This window comes from Tachysurus fulvidraco, chromosome 5 (genome assembly GCF_022655615.1).
Source record: "Tachysurus fulvidraco isolate hzauxx_2018 chromosome 5, HZAU_PFXX_2.0, whole genome shotgun sequence".
NCBI lineage: Eukaryota > Metazoa > Chordata > Actinopteri > Siluriformes > Bagridae > Tachysurus > Tachysurus fulvidraco.
Genome location: NC_062522.1, coordinates 2,908,063 through 2,923,062, shown reverse-complemented (window position 1 = coordinate 2,923,062; position 15,000 = coordinate 2,908,063). Strand labels below are relative to the sequence as shown.

At 41.5% G+C, this 15,000-nt stretch overlaps 1 protein-coding gene across 1 annotated transcript in view; it reads left to right on the top strand.

The window, feature by feature from the left end:
• The first annotated feature begins 2,256 nt into the window (after nucleotides 1-2,256).
• Nucleotides 2,257-15,000, top strand: part of gabrb3 (gamma-aminobutyric acid type A receptor subunit beta3) — a 76,839-nt gene continuing 64,095 nt past the window's right edge. The window contains exons 1-3 of the mRNA XM_047814084.1: nucleotides 2,257-3,052; nucleotides 3,375-3,466; nucleotides 5,204-5,271. Coding sequence (XP_047670040.1) covers nucleotides 2,964-3,052; nucleotides 3,375-3,466; nucleotides 5,204-5,271 — 249 coding nt within the window. The 5' untranslated portion in view covers nucleotides 2,257-2,963. The remainder of the gene's footprint in view (nucleotides 3,053-3,374; nucleotides 3,467-5,203; nucleotides 5,272-15,000) is intronic.

The window sequence follows — 15,000 nt, the reverse complement described above, 5'->3', positions numbered from 1 at the left end:
TCACGACTGAAACAAATATCCCAAACTATACATTTTACAGAGTGACAATAAATCCATGAATAAAAACCTAATGAATATATAGAACGTCTTATGCCCCTTTACCACCGAGGCAGTTCGAGTGCAGGTTCGGAGCCTAATTTAGAACCAGTTCTTTCTGTTTCGACCGCCAAAGCACCGGCTCTGAACCAGGAAAAGTGTTTCTTAAGTAGCACCAAAACGTTGCTGGTCTACACTTAAGAACCGCTTGGGGCGGGGCTGTGGGCGGGGCTACTGTTAGCGCATTTGATAATGTACCTTAAGTATACTAATGTTTAATACACTTTTACTTTACCGCGATATGATACATTATCAGCACACATGATAGTAGGTAGCTACATGCTAAGGCTAACTGTTTTTCTGTGTTAATGATAAAATAACGTTATGTACTTTATCGATTACAACCTCCGTTTATACAGATTACACGGAGCCGCACGTACACGTTTTATTCACCGCGTTTGGATGTTAATGTAGGTTCACAAAGCCATGAGCATTAACAGTAAAGTAACATCCGCCGTTGTTGTTGTGTTTGTGTTTGCCGCCGCTGCGCTAACGTTGCTGGGACACGTGACACGTATACAGTGACGTCACACTCGGCGCTGTGACGCTCTCTAGCCGGTGGAAAGGCAAACCGGTTCTTAGAAGGTTCGCCAGTGGAACCAACTTTGAACCAGCACCAGCGCTAGCTCTGAACCAGCACCCGGTTCTTTCCGGTGGAAAAGAGGCATTAGATCAGACCGCCACCCGAAAAAATCTATGAAGATGGGATAAGGTATAAAAAAAGAAAGAAATTGAATGTTATCGTGAAGGTGCACAACATATTAATAAAAATGTATGCAACGTACCGCATGTGATCGATGGATAATAATAACATCCACATAGGTCTCATTTCTTGGATTATATTAAACATCATATGCTTCTGGTCAATAGATTTTTGCTCATGAGGAGATGATCCATTAATGTCAATCTCTTAAATTCCTAAAATAATCCTCCAGTCCGGTCAGGCACTATAAAGAAGGGCCTTCCCGGATTTGCGGCGTCTCGGGTGAGTCTGTTTGACGCAGAGCTCGGTCGAGAAGAAAATCCCTGCAGGTCAACATGAGACACGAGCCTCTAAAGCCATTACGCTGGCGACGAGGCGAGCCACACAAGTGCTCTCACGCCACCAGCCATTTAAGATGACCACAGACAGGCCTCCATCATGTCTGAATTCTGCTTTCTAAATAAATTCCATTTAACACGATTGTTTTATTGGCTCTGCGATAAGGTTTTAAGGTCGGTGCTGCAGCCATTTCACCATCAGAAATCAGATTATGGATCATGAGATTGTCTGGAGGCCTGCTCTAAAGGGCTTAATGTCCACTGATGGAGAGCGCAGCCAAAAGACAAGTCATACATCACATGGCTTTTCATCACGTCACGTCATTAACCGAGGCTTTATTTCTCTCGCCGTCTTCCGTGTGATCATTTATTTATCGTTTAATAATCGCTCTCTGCTTTGTTCCCATCGAGTATGTTTCCATCATGATGATGCCTGAACTTCTTCATTACAGTTTTTCCGTTATTATTCACTAAAACTCCTCGACCCTGAAGCTGGTGTCAAACTTAAAGCTCCAGCTTTATCTCTGACAAAGTGTTGACACTGGAGACTCCTTCCAAACAACAGCAAAAACTCTCCTGAATGATCTGTTGCTAGAGAAAAGAAGAATGAATCAACACCTTCATCTTATTATTATTATTATTATTATTATTATTATTATTATTACTGTAAGGTGTTCTCTAACATGACGTGTTTAATATTGTTTTTGTCTTAGAGAGAGAATGAAGAGAGGCTAGTAAGTGTTAATAGCTGCTATAACTGATGCTAACATTCTTTAACCGTATTGTAACAATAAACAGATAAAAATTATAACGTGTTATAACGTCACATGGTATAAGAGGAATAAAACAGCTTTACAGTGTGCTGTTAATAAGAATATTAATAGTAATTCCACGCCAGTATCATCACCCCCGTTGTCTGTCCATCATTATCTTCCTTTAACAGCACAACATGTCATCATGTTTTATTCCTCACTTTGGTGCTCCATTTTCTCTTTAACGTTTATTGCTCACGTGTTCGTTCTCATTACACACAGCAGTGATGCAAGTGAAGTCACGGCATGAAATGTGTACAAACCACGTGTCCACACGCGCACTACACGATTCCTAATCACACACTATAGCGCTTTCTGTTTAAAAAAAAATCTTCTGATTGTAGCTGTGGAGCAAAAACTAGAGAAAACTGCAACACAGCAAAAAGAGAAGTGTTGCATTGCCAAGCGAGGAGTCACGTGATTCCTCCGTCTTTCTATCATGACAGTAAGACAACATGCTCACCACATTTCGGACCACGTCGCTAACGAGCAGCATCCGAACCCGACGCTAAACAATTTCTAACAATTACAGCCAAAAGCCTGGATTTTAATTATAGTATATTTTTCTCCATGAAGCGGCGTGAAGAGCGCGTCTGATCTGATGAGGTGTGTGTGGTGTGATGTGTGATGTGATGTGTGATGTGAACTGAACTCATCCATCTGCGCGCATTTTCTCCACAAGTTGTTTCCGAAGGTGCCATACGTCAAGAAAGAGAAGGATGGAGATGGAGATCTGGCTGGACCCCAAACACCGATAGCGTCGGAGGAGATTTTAAATAATAATAATAATAATAATAATAATAATAATAATAATAATAATAATAATAATAATAATAATGCGTAAGAGTTTTTTCCGCGCGCGCATCCAAATAACGCAACATACAGAAGCCGGAACTTTCCTCATCCCCCTGAAAGCACATTGCTGTGCACAAAGGCGACTTCTGCAGCTTAGGCAGCATCTGATGGAGCACGGAGACCTGTAGAACACCGAGACTCGGCTCCGAGAGCATAGGGATGTTTGGGATGTTTGTGATCGGGAAGAGAAAGCTGTTCGGGATCATTTCCGTGCCGCTCCTGGTGGCACTGATGTGCTGCGCTCAGAGGTGAGTGAGCTCGTAAACTTCGTGCGTATTGACGCAACGTTCAGGCGCAAAAACAGCCTATAAACCTGACCTGTCCTTGTACTTGTATGTAATGTAATGTAGCTTTAAACCTGAAATGTGGATATAGTGTACCTTTAAATAAAAAGGTTAAAGCTACACATTACCTTTCAGGTTTAAATGGTACACCTATATGCAGCTTTATGGGTAAAAGCTGCACATTCAGTGACAAGTACCCTTTTCTTTCTTTCTTTCTTTCTTTCTTTCTTTCTTTCTTTCTTTCTTTCTTTCTTTCTTTCTTTCTTTTTCTTTTTCTTTTTTCCAGCGCCAATGAACCAGGAAACATGTCTTTCGTGAAAGAAACAGTAGACAAGCTGCTGAAGGGATATGACATCCGTCTCCGCCCTGACTTTGGAGGTAAATTCAAATTTATCTCAGTTTAACACACTTTAATGCACATATAACCAGAAAAGAGTGTTAACTAGTAGCTTTGTTTGTTTGTTTGTTTGTTTGTTTGTTTACTTTTTGCACATCACATATGCCTTTAGTTTACTTGTATATATATAAACTTTTTGTGCTTGTTCAGTTAACTATGACGTCATATTCAAACACGCTCTGTGGTTCACTTTCAGTATGTTGTCTCAAATGATTTCAGAACTCCGGTACAAATCTCTGATCCTATATCCAAAGCCATGTGCTTCTTTACACTATGAATACGTGCGTCTGTATGCATCCTGCAGTAATCTTGGATTTGTTTGTGCACATGTTCTAAAATTTACGCAACACATCTACAGTACATGGTGTAACCGGCGGGGGCGCTGTAGAGTATTGTGACTTTACTTTAGCGCCCAATAAAGAGCTAACATCCTGTTCGTTTTCATGTCAGGATTGATATAATCACCTGATATTACATATTTAGGTCTTTGGGAAAAAACCTTAATAGTTAATCGAACAAACGACTAGGGGGCCAAGCACTGGAATGTTTACTCCTACTATTAATTTCTTAAGATCCCCAAGGGTCTTTTCCACTAATTTACGATGTTTAGCTGCTTCAAACTCTCTTAAAAATAAACATGATCATATAGTGCCAAAAGGAGTGTGTGCAATAATGCCACAAAAGAACCCGTTTTCATTCCCAGAGAAACTTTCAGTAAGCGGTTCTTTAAAGAACCACTTTTTTCTTAGTGCCAAAAAAAAAAAAAAATTATGATCTAAAGAAGATTTTTTTAATGCAAAGAAAATCCATGGGCGTCAAAGGTTCTATATAGAACTATACACCCTGACAAGGAACCGTTTGAGAACCATTCTTTTTAAGAGTAAATGATCCTACTTTGGAAGAGAGACACTTTTGTATAAAGAACCTTTATGGATTTAACCATAGAAGCTTTAGAGGTCCAAGTACTTTACTGTATACTCGTGTTCTGTACTGACAGGTTCCTTAAAAGCTCTTCAGATAGTTTGGGGTTCTAAGAATATTTCTACTCTTATGCTGAAGAGTCTCATTTAGAACCCTTACAGATTTAAACATAGAAGCTCTAGGGGTCCAGGCACCGTATTATATACTGCTGTGATGTACTCGTAAGTTCCTCACAAGTTCTTTAGCTAGTTTAGGATGTTTAGCTGCTTCAATTGATTCTACCCTTGGAAAGGGATTCATTTTATTGTGGGATCCAATATAGAACCTTGAATAGTTAAAGAGCCATTTAGAGGCCGAACACTAGAAAAGAAACTTCTGTTTTACACATGTCGGTTCCTCACAGGTTCTTCATATAGTTTGAAGTTCTTGTCTAGAACTTCAAACATTTAATGATTCTTTTCTTAGAATGGGAAACACTTTGTTGTAGATTTCAACATAGAACCTTTAATCAAACATCCTTTAGGGGGCCAAGCACCAGAGTTTACACTCTTCTGTAAGCACTGATGTTTCTTACGATGTATTAAAGTCCTTGTATACTTAGTGGTTCTTCTTAAATTGTTCTGTTTGGTTTCTTCTGTGGAAAGCTATAAACTATTTGTTATAGCATTCAATACAGAACTGTAGATTAAAGAACAGTTATGGGTCCAAGCACTGTAGGTGTTTGTTCCACACAGATTTAATATGAGACTGATATTGGAAGCAAGTTTTTTTATTGTATTGTATTTGTTTTTGTGAAGGTGCACCGGTGTCAGTCGGGATGACCATCGACGTGGCGAGCATAGACATGGTGTCTGAAGTCAACATGGTAAGTTCACACCCAATTTCTTCGTGCGTTACATTCGATTTCTCTATAATCCTCTTTAAAAGGACGTCTAAACCATCAAAAACCAAGAAGCCTGAATCTAAGAAAAAACTGCATATGTTTTTATGCAAAAATAACCAAAATAAAAGAATTTCAGTTCAATAAAATCTCTTTAATAATAAATATTAGCTGGTGCTAATGTCCGATTATAAATTGAATACAACACATTTTTATTGACCAAATCGTCTGAATTAAAACATGATTTTCGTTTAAAACTTTAGAAGTTGCTGTTGACAAATCTTTATTTCTTCACTGCAGTTTTTTATTTTAAACTAGTACATAGCATTGTGGGACGCAGTGCAGCATGAAGACAGCGTGTTCCTCATCCTCATCCTTATGCACATTTGCCTCGGGTTGTATGCTGTCGCGGTATTTTTGGCGTTCTGTTAATATTCATGTTTCCTCTGCTCACGCTCCTGGAGGCTTATGGGCGGAGCTTAGCATGATTAATGTGTATACTGTGACATTGGGAAGAGTCGGAATGTAGCGAGTCGTAATTTAGTGCGTTATGATAGTGAAAGTGGGGAAATCACTTCGGAGCTCTCAACTCGGTCCCGATCGGCTCCATCAGTCATTAGATGGGGTTTATTATAGTATTAGACCCTCTTAAAGCCTTTGTAGTGCACTAGGTCCATCAGGGACACTGTGGGAGATGTGACTCCTCACTCTGGCTCCATAGTGTTTGTAACAGGGTAATGTTCAGCCTTCAGACTCTGAGTAATCATATAATAATAATAATAATAATAATAATAATAATAATAATAATAATAATAATAATAATAATAATGCATTAATAACACTGTTGTTTGAACATACACAGACGCTTAACTTAATAACTGAGCAAATAATTTTTTTATGTTTATTTGGACAAAAAGACATCAGTGTGAGGAAACTAATGTTTATATCTGTTATGTCATCATAAACGGATAAAAATGTACGATGTTTCATTCATTAATAGGTTCAAACTGTGATAGCTGCTGGTGAAATTGCTGTGGTGGAAAAGGAATAAAAGATTTTCAGACATGTTGTTGTAGGAAAGTAATCAATGATGTCCGAGAAAGCGTCAAGCATGTGAGTCACGTGGGATTTTTATGAGCTGTAGAGAAGACGACTGGCTTTTTGGATACTTACTGACTAGCAAACCCAAGTCCAGGAATGAATGAATGAATGAATGAATATATAATGCAGCATGTGTCTGACGTAAGGATTAAGGTCAATATTCAGACTATGGAGGGTGTGTTGTTGTCTCTGACTGAATCCTGACACTCATCAGAATCTTTACTGGAGTAAATCGTCTTTGTCTGACAGGAAGTGATGACTGGACTCTGCTCTCTGTCCCTTCTGAGTCAGCAGAATTGAGGGTGGTGTATTGATTGACCCGCGGATGAAGAACAGCATTTATACTCTCCATTAAAGTGCAGACGGAGACGAGGCTTGTTCCTCTCTTGGTGTAATTGAATCTGTATTATATAAGGTACAGGTCCGGTTTGTGTGGTTACATAACAACAGAATAAAGGAATGTGTCGGTGTTAAGGAGTGTGGGGTCAGTGTTAAGGAGTGTGTATGTGTTAAGGAGTGTGGAGTCAGTGTTAAGGAGTGTGTCTGTGTTAAGGAGTGTGGGGTCAGTGTTAAGGAGTGTGTATTAAGGAGTGTGGAGTCAGTGTTAAGGAGTGTGTCTGTGTTAAGGAGTGTGGAGTCAGTGTTAAGGAGTGTGTCTGTGTTAAGGAGTGTGTCTGTGTTAAGAAGTGTGGGGTCAGTGTTAATTAGTGTGTCTGTGTTATGGAGTGTGGAGTCAGTGTTAAGGAGGGTGTATGTGTTAAGGAGTGTGTTGGTCTAAAGAAGTGTGGCATCATTGAAAGGAATGTGTTGGTGTTAAGGAGTGTGTCATTGTAAAGGAGTGTGTTGGTGTTAAGGAGTGAGTCTGTGTTAAGGACTGTGTCTGTGTTAAGAAGTGTGGAGTCTGTGTTAAGGAGTGAGTCTGTGTAAAGGAGTGTGTTGGTGTTAAGGAGTGAGTCTGTGTAAAGGAATGTGTTTGTGTTAAGAAGTGTGGAGTCTGTGTTAAGGAGTGTGTTGATGTTAAGGAGTGAGTCTGTGTAAAGGAGTGTGTTGGTGTTAAGGAGGGAGTCTGTGTAAAGGAGTGTGTTGGTGTTAAGGAGTGAGTCTGTGTAAAGGAGTGTGTTGGTGTTAAGGAGTGAGTCTGTGTAAAGGAGTGTGTTGGTGTTAAGGAGTGTGTCTGTGTTAACGAGAGTGGAGTCAGTGTTAAGACGTGTGTCTGTGTTAAGGAGTGTGGAGTCAGTGTTAAGGAGTGTGTCTGTGTTAAGGAGTGTGGGGTCAGTGTTAAGGAGTGTGTATGTGTTAAGGAGTGTGGAGTCAGTGTTAATTAGTGTGTCTGTGTTAAGGAGTGTGGGGTCAGTGTTAAGGAGTGTGTCTGTGTTAAGGAGTGTGGAGTCAGTGTTAATTAGTGTGTCTGTGTTAAGGAGTGTGGAGTCAGTGTTAATTAGTGTGTCTGTGTTAAGGAGTGTGGAGTCAGTGTTAAGGAGTGTGTCTGTGTTAAGGAGTGTGGAGTCAGTGTTAAGGAGTGTGTCTGTGTTAAGGAGTGTGTCTGTGTTAAGGAGTGTGTCTGTGTTAAGGAGTGTGGGGTCAGTGTTAAGGAGTGTGTCTGTGTTAAGGAGTGTGTCTGTGTTAAGGAGTGTGTCTGTGTTAAGGAGTGTGGGGTCAGTGTTAATTAGTGTGTCTGTGTTAAGGAGTGTGGAGTCAGTGTTAAGGAGTGTGTATGTGTTAAGGAGTGTGTTGGTCTAAAGAAGTGTGGCATCATTGAAAGGAATGTGTTGGTGTTAAGGAGTGTGTCATTGTAAAGGAGTGTGTTGGTGTTAAGGAGTGAGTCTGTGTTAAGGACTGTGTCTGTGTTAAGGAGTGAGTCTGTGTAAAGGAGTGTGTTGGTGTTAAGGAGTGAGTCTGTGTTAAGGACTGTGTCTGTGTTAAGGAGTGAGTCTGTGTAAAGGAGTGTGTTGGTGTTAAGGAGTGTGTCTGTGTAAAGGAGTGTGTTGGTGTTAAGGAGTGAGTCTGTGTAAAGGAATGTGTTTGTGTTAAGAAGTGTGGAGTCAGTGTTAAGGAGTGTGTTGATGTTAAGGAGTGAGTCTGTGTAAAGGAGTGTGTTGGTGTTAAGGAGTGAGTCTGTGTAAAGGAGTGTGTTGGTGTTAAGGAGTGAGTCTGTGTAAAGGAGTGTGTTGGTGTTAAGGAGTGTGTCTGTGTTAACGAGAGTGGAGTCAGTGTTAAGACGTGTGTATGTGTTAAGAAGTGTGGAGTCAGTGTTAAGGAGTGTGTTGGTCTAAAGAAGAGTGGCATCATTGTTAAGGAGTGAGTCAATGTTAAGGAATGTGTCTGTGTTAAGGAATGTGACTGTGTTAAGGAGTGAGTCAGTGTTAAGGAGTGAGTCTGTGTTAAGGAATGTGTCTGTGTTAAGGAATGTGACTGTGTTAAGGAGTGAGTCAGTGTTAAGGAGGGAGTCAGTGTTAAGGAGGGAGTCAGTGTTAAGGAGTGAGTCAGTGTTAAGGAGTGAGTCTGTGTTAAGGAATGTGTCTGTGTTAAGGAGTGAGTCTGTGTTAAGGAATGTGTCTGTGTTAAGGAGTGAGTCAGTGTTAAGGACTGTGGAGTCAGTGTTAATAAGTGTGTTTGTATTAAGAAGTGTGGCTTCATTGTTAAGGAGTGAGTCAGTGTTAAGGAGTGTGTTGGTGTTAAGGAGGGAGTCAGTGTTAAGGAGTGTGTTGGTGTTAAGGAGTGTGTTGGTGTTAAGGAGTGTGTTGGTGTTAAGGAGGGAGTCAGTGTTAAGGAGTGTGTTGGTGTTAAGGAGTGTGTTGGTGTTAAGGAGGGAGTCAGTGTTAAGGAGGGAGTCAGTGTTAAGGAGTGTGTTGGTGTTAAGGAGGGAGTCAGTGTTAAGGAGTGTGTTGGTGTTAAGGAGGGAGTCAGTGTTAAGGAGTGTGTTGCTGTTAAGGAGTGTGTTGGTGTTAAGGAGTGAGTCAGTGTTAAGGAGTGTGTCAGTGTTAAGGAGTGTGTTGGTGTTAAGGAGTGTGTTGGTGTTAAGGAGTGTGTTGGTGTTAAGGAGTGTAGAGCGGGTGTGCATTAGGCATCGGTGCAGATTGAAGACCAGTGTGTTCTCCCAGTATTCACAACCTGAAACATTCAGTCAGCAGATCAACATGTGAGTGCAGTGGACAGATGGACAGATGGACAGATGGACAGATGAGATAACTCGCTCATATGGTGTGTAAAAACAGGTCACTGATCAGAGCCAATCACAGAGCAGGACACCGATCACAGCCAATCACAGAGCAGGACATTGCAGTTCGTTTTTTTTCACACTTCCTTTGTATCAGTGATAAACAGTCGTTCCCTCACAAACTCGATAATATACCAGACTGAGCGGATTAATATAAACCTCCGAGAGTCCGAGAGCTGATCTTAAAGAGAACGACTCAACACCTTCTGACCAATCAGAGCCCAGAACTCATCAGCACCGAGCTTTAATGCTACAGATCTAATAGATAAAAGGGATTAAGTGGACACTTGGATTCGTCACTGACTCATTTCCTCTTACAGTGAGCGTAGTCGCTGAATACTGAAGACATCTTTAATTAGTCCCGTTTATTAACTTGTTTATCTACTGTATGGTCTCATTTCTTTAAATCCGTTGTGGTGATGTTTCTGCAGATGAACAGCTGAGCAGCTCAAGATAAAACAAAACGAAACAAAAAACTACCCAAAGAAATATTCAGAAAACGTCAAAGTAAACGAATGAAACGACTTAATAATCATTTTAAAAATCAATTAGCAGAATGAGCTAAAATCATTAAAGTACAGAAGAGTGTATCGGTTCCAGATGAATACATTTATGTAAGAATTAAATAGCAATAAAGAAGTAAAAGTCGAAAAGATGAATATAGAATTCTATATAAATATAACAAATGAAACCGGAGGCAAAGAATGAAAAACCTTTTAAAACTTTAATAATGTAATAATGTAAGATTAGCGTCATCATTTTCTATTGTTCTGTGGTTATGTAAAAGCATTAAGGATTAAAACCATAAATGAAACTGGAAACAATGGAGTACATTATTATATGATATGGATTATAATACGTATAGTTTTAATGCGAATGTATTCTTTTTAATAGTTGACTAGCACATTAAAGCCGTTGTGTTTTAAACAGTGGGGTTAATGATAGCTTTGTTCTAAAGGAGAGAAATCCACCTTTAATTGTTTCGCTCTTTGTCTTCGTTTTCCGGATGATCTCTGATTTATTAAGTCGGGAAGCGTGAACGCTTGTAGACGAGCACACAGGGTGAATAATTCGGTAAGAGCAGATCAGTGCTGAATAATGAGACGCACGCTGAAGGAAATGCTGAGCACGGGCGGAGAGGGGTGGAGAAGGAACCCACTACACACTCATTCAGAAGGATCGGGTCATGTGCTCTAACAGTCGATCACAACAGCCCCACCTAAAGAAGTGTGGAGTCAGTGCTAAGGAATGTGTTGGTGTTAAGGAGTGTAGAGTCAGTGTTAAGGAGTGAGTCAGTGTTAAGTAGTGAGTCAGTGCTAAGGAATGTGTTGGTGTTAAGTAGTGTAGAGTCGGTGTTAAGGAGTGAGTCAGTGCTAAGGAGTGAGTCAGTGTTAAGGAATGTGTTGGTGTTAAGGACTGTAGAGTCAGTGTTAAGGAGTGAGTCAGTGTTAAGTAGTGAGTCAGTGCTAAGGAGTGAGTCAGTGTTAAGGAATGTGTTGGTGTTAAGGAGTGTAGAGTCGGTGTTAAGGAGTGAGTCAGTGCTAAGGAGTGAGTCAGTGTTAAGGAATGTGTTGGTGTTAAGGAGTGTAGAGTCAGTGTTAAGGAGTGAGTCAGTGCTAAGGAGTGAGTCAGTGTTAAGGAATGTGTTGGTGTTAAGGAGTGTAGAGTCAGTGTTAAGGAGTGAGTCTGTGTTAAGGAGTGTGTTGGTCTAAAGAAGTGTGGTGTCATTGTTAAGGAGTGAGTCAGTGTTAAGGAGTGAGTCAGTGCTAAGGAGTGAGTCAGTGTTAAGGAATGTGTTGGTGTTAAGGAGTGTAGAGTCAGTGTTAAGGAGTGAGTCAGTGTTAAGGAATGTGTTGGTGTTAAGGAGTGTAGAGTCAGTGTTAAGGAGTGAGTCAGTGTTAAGGAGTGAGTCTGTGTTAAGGAGTGTGTTGGTCTAAAGAAGTGTTGTGTCATTGTTAAGGAGTGAGTCAGTGCTAAGGAGTGAGTCAGTGTTAAGGAATGTGTTGGTGTTAAGGAGTGTAGAGTCAGTGTTAAGGAGTGAGTCAGTGTTAAGGAATGTGTTGGTGTTAAGGAGTGTAGAGTCAGTGTTAAGGAGTGAGTCAGTGTTAAGGAGTGAGTCAGTGTTAAGGAGTGAGTCTGTGTTAAGGAGTTTGTTGGTCTAAAGAAGTGTGGTGTCATTGTTAAGGAGTGAGTCAGTGTTAAGGAGTGAGTCAGTGTTAAGGAGTGAGTCAGTGCTAAGGAATGTGTTGGTGTTAAGGAGTGTAGAGTCAGTGTTAAGGAGTGAGTCTGTGTTAAGGAGTTTGTTGGTCTAAAGAAGTGTGGTGTCATTGTTAAGGAGTGAGTCAGTGTTAAGGAGTGAGTCAGTGTTAAGGAGTGAGTCAGTGTTAAGTGTTAAGAGTGGGTGAGCATTAGGGATCGGTGCAGATTGAAGACCAGTGTGTTCTCACAGTATTCACAACCTGAAACATTCAGTCAACAGGTCAACATGTGAGTGCAGTGGACAGATGGACAGATGGACAGATGGACAGATGAGATAACTCGCTCATATGGTGTGTAAAAACAGGTCACTGATCAGAGCCAATCACAGAGCAGTACACTGATCACAGCCAATCACAGAGCAGGACCAGGAGGTTTGGCTGAGACCAGCCCTGTGTCCTGAATCCCAGTTACACCACTCAAACAAGACAAAAATGGAACCAGACCACAGGCTGCCCTCAGGAGCTACACTGTGCTAAACTGCCCTCTAGGATTCCACTATGGTAAATAAAATGTTAGAAACTGCCCCCTAGTGTGGCCTACGTTAAGTGCTATGTGAAAAAGTGCCCTCTTAACTCTTAACCCCTAACCCTTATCCTATAGGCCTTAACCCCCAAATTTTAACCATCAATCTCTAATCCCATCTCCTTACCAGTTAATCTCTAACCATTAATGCCTATCTCCTAGCCACTAGCCCATAACCATTTAACGCCTAATCCTTAACCATTAATCTCTAACCCCTAGCCTCTGACCCTTAGCCACTAATCTTCAACCCCAACTCTTAACCTTTAGCCCCAGGCCCTAACCATTAAGCCCCTATCCATTCATCTCTAACCCTTAACCCCTAACATGTAACCCTTAGCCCCAGCCTCTAACCCTTTAACCCTTAGACCTTACCCCCAGCACCTAAGCCTAACCCCTATTTCTTAACCCCTATCCATTAACCACTAAACCTTAACCCCTAACATGTAACCCTTAGCCTTTAACCCTCTGACCCTTAGCTCTGAGCCCCACCCCCCACCCCCCCAGCACTAATGCTAAAGAGGCTCTATGTACTGTAAACTCTATGGGGCTTTTAGCGATCGGCAGAATGTTCACCCCGACGGACTGTTTGTCATAGCCGGAGATTTCAATCATGCAAATCTCAAATCAGTGCTCCATAAATTCCATCAGCATGTGGACTTTGCAAAGAGAGGGGAAAACACGTTGATCTTGTTTACACAAACATTCCCGGTGCATATTATGCCCCACCACCACCTCAGACCACATCTCTGTTATGCTAATTCCAAGATACAGACCACTCGTCAGACTCTAAACCGGTTCTGAAGCAGGTGAAAACCTGGTCAGCAGGAGCCACCTCTGCTCTTCAGGACTGCTTTGAGTGCACTGACTGGAACATCTTCACCACACGCTCCATCCAGAAGCCGTGGATGACTAGTAAAGTGCGTGTGATGCTGAAGACTAGAGACCTTGCCTTCAGAACAAGGGACAGCCCTAAGAACAGCAAGGGCCAAACTATCCTGAACCATCAGAGAAGCAAAGCACGCACAAGCCCAGACAATCCACAGCCACTTCCAGGACAACGGAGACACCCGGCACATGTGGCCGGGCATACAGGAAATCACAAACTAAAAGACAGCTTCGGCTACTTGTGACAGCTGCGCTGAACGACTTTTACACTCGGTTTGAGGTGCAGAACAACGTAGCGGCAAGGAAGACCATTTCTTCCCAATCAGGTACTCTGTCTATCCACTGGCTGGTGTTAGAAGAACAGAGTTAACTAACGGAAGGCTGCTGGACCAGACAACATTCCTAGCAGGGTGCTCAGGGAATGTGCGGAACAGCTAGCGGATTTCCCTGAGCACCGATGTTATTCTTTCGTGCCTTAAGACAACCACCATCTTCCCCTTGTCAAAGAAGTCTACACAGTCCTGCCTCAATGACTGTCGTCCGGTCGCATTGTAATGAAGTGCTTCGAGAAGCTCGTATCATTCGCGTATCGTTAAAACCGCTCCACGGACGATGCCATTTCCACGGCCCTTCATTTAGCCCTCACCCACCTGGACATTAAAGACACTTATGTACGAATGCTATTCATAGACTTTAGTACAGTATTCAACACAGTCATCCCTCAGCACCCGATTGAGAAGCTGAGCCTGCTGGGACTGAACACTTCCCTCTGCACCTGGATCCTGGACTTCCTGACAGGGAGACCTCAGTCAGTCCGGATCGGGAACAGTTTCTTCAGCACCACCACACTGAGCACTGGAAACCCACCCCAAAACCAGTTTAGTCCTGGTCTGTCTTAGCAGCTCTATCTGCTCTATAAAGCAGCTGTGATGTGAGGTGACCCTGTGGCTGGAGCAGAGGTGAAGATGTCTCTGGTTTATTGATGGATTAAAGCACACAGTGCGGTGTGTCAGTTTCTTCTCATCATGTCCTGCACTGACGAGGCAAACTGGCTTGATTTTAAAAAGAGGAATGGATTTAGGTTTGTAAATTTCAGTGGTGTAGCTTTAGTGGCTCCCCGTGATTGATGCTAGCAGTAAAAGTATTCATCATAATATCTTGTAAAATATTGTGTACAAAGCAGAAGCTGACAGCATGTGGAAGATTTATCGACATTCTTTAAAGATGTAGTCAGAGAGCTCTTCGGTTCTTCTTAGTGTTCCTTCTAATATCCAGGATTCTTTGATTCGTCTCTGTGGCTGAATATTAAACGATCTCTCTGTCAGTGAATAATAAATGAACAGCTGCAAGTTTTGAGGTGGAGGATGAAGAATATTTGGCTCACAGAAGCTCGTTTCTTCATTTATTTATTCATCCTGGGCTTCTCAGAGGCACACGGACAACATCCCAGTCCCAGAGCCCCAGCCTTAATTAGCGCTATTGAAAGCTAATTTCTTTTACTTACTGTCTTTTTTTTTTTTTTTGCATCCAGATTGTCACAGATATAATCTCAGCTTTTTATAGCAGTTATAACTGTTACAGCTTTTCAGTAAAATCACTGTTATGTAAAATAACTGTTTGTTTTTATTTTAACCCTGAAATCCACAAAATGCATCATGCTAATGCAAAGCCCTGGGCTGGAAACTGTAAATATAGAACAAATGCTGCTCACATTCAGAAAGGAACAAAGG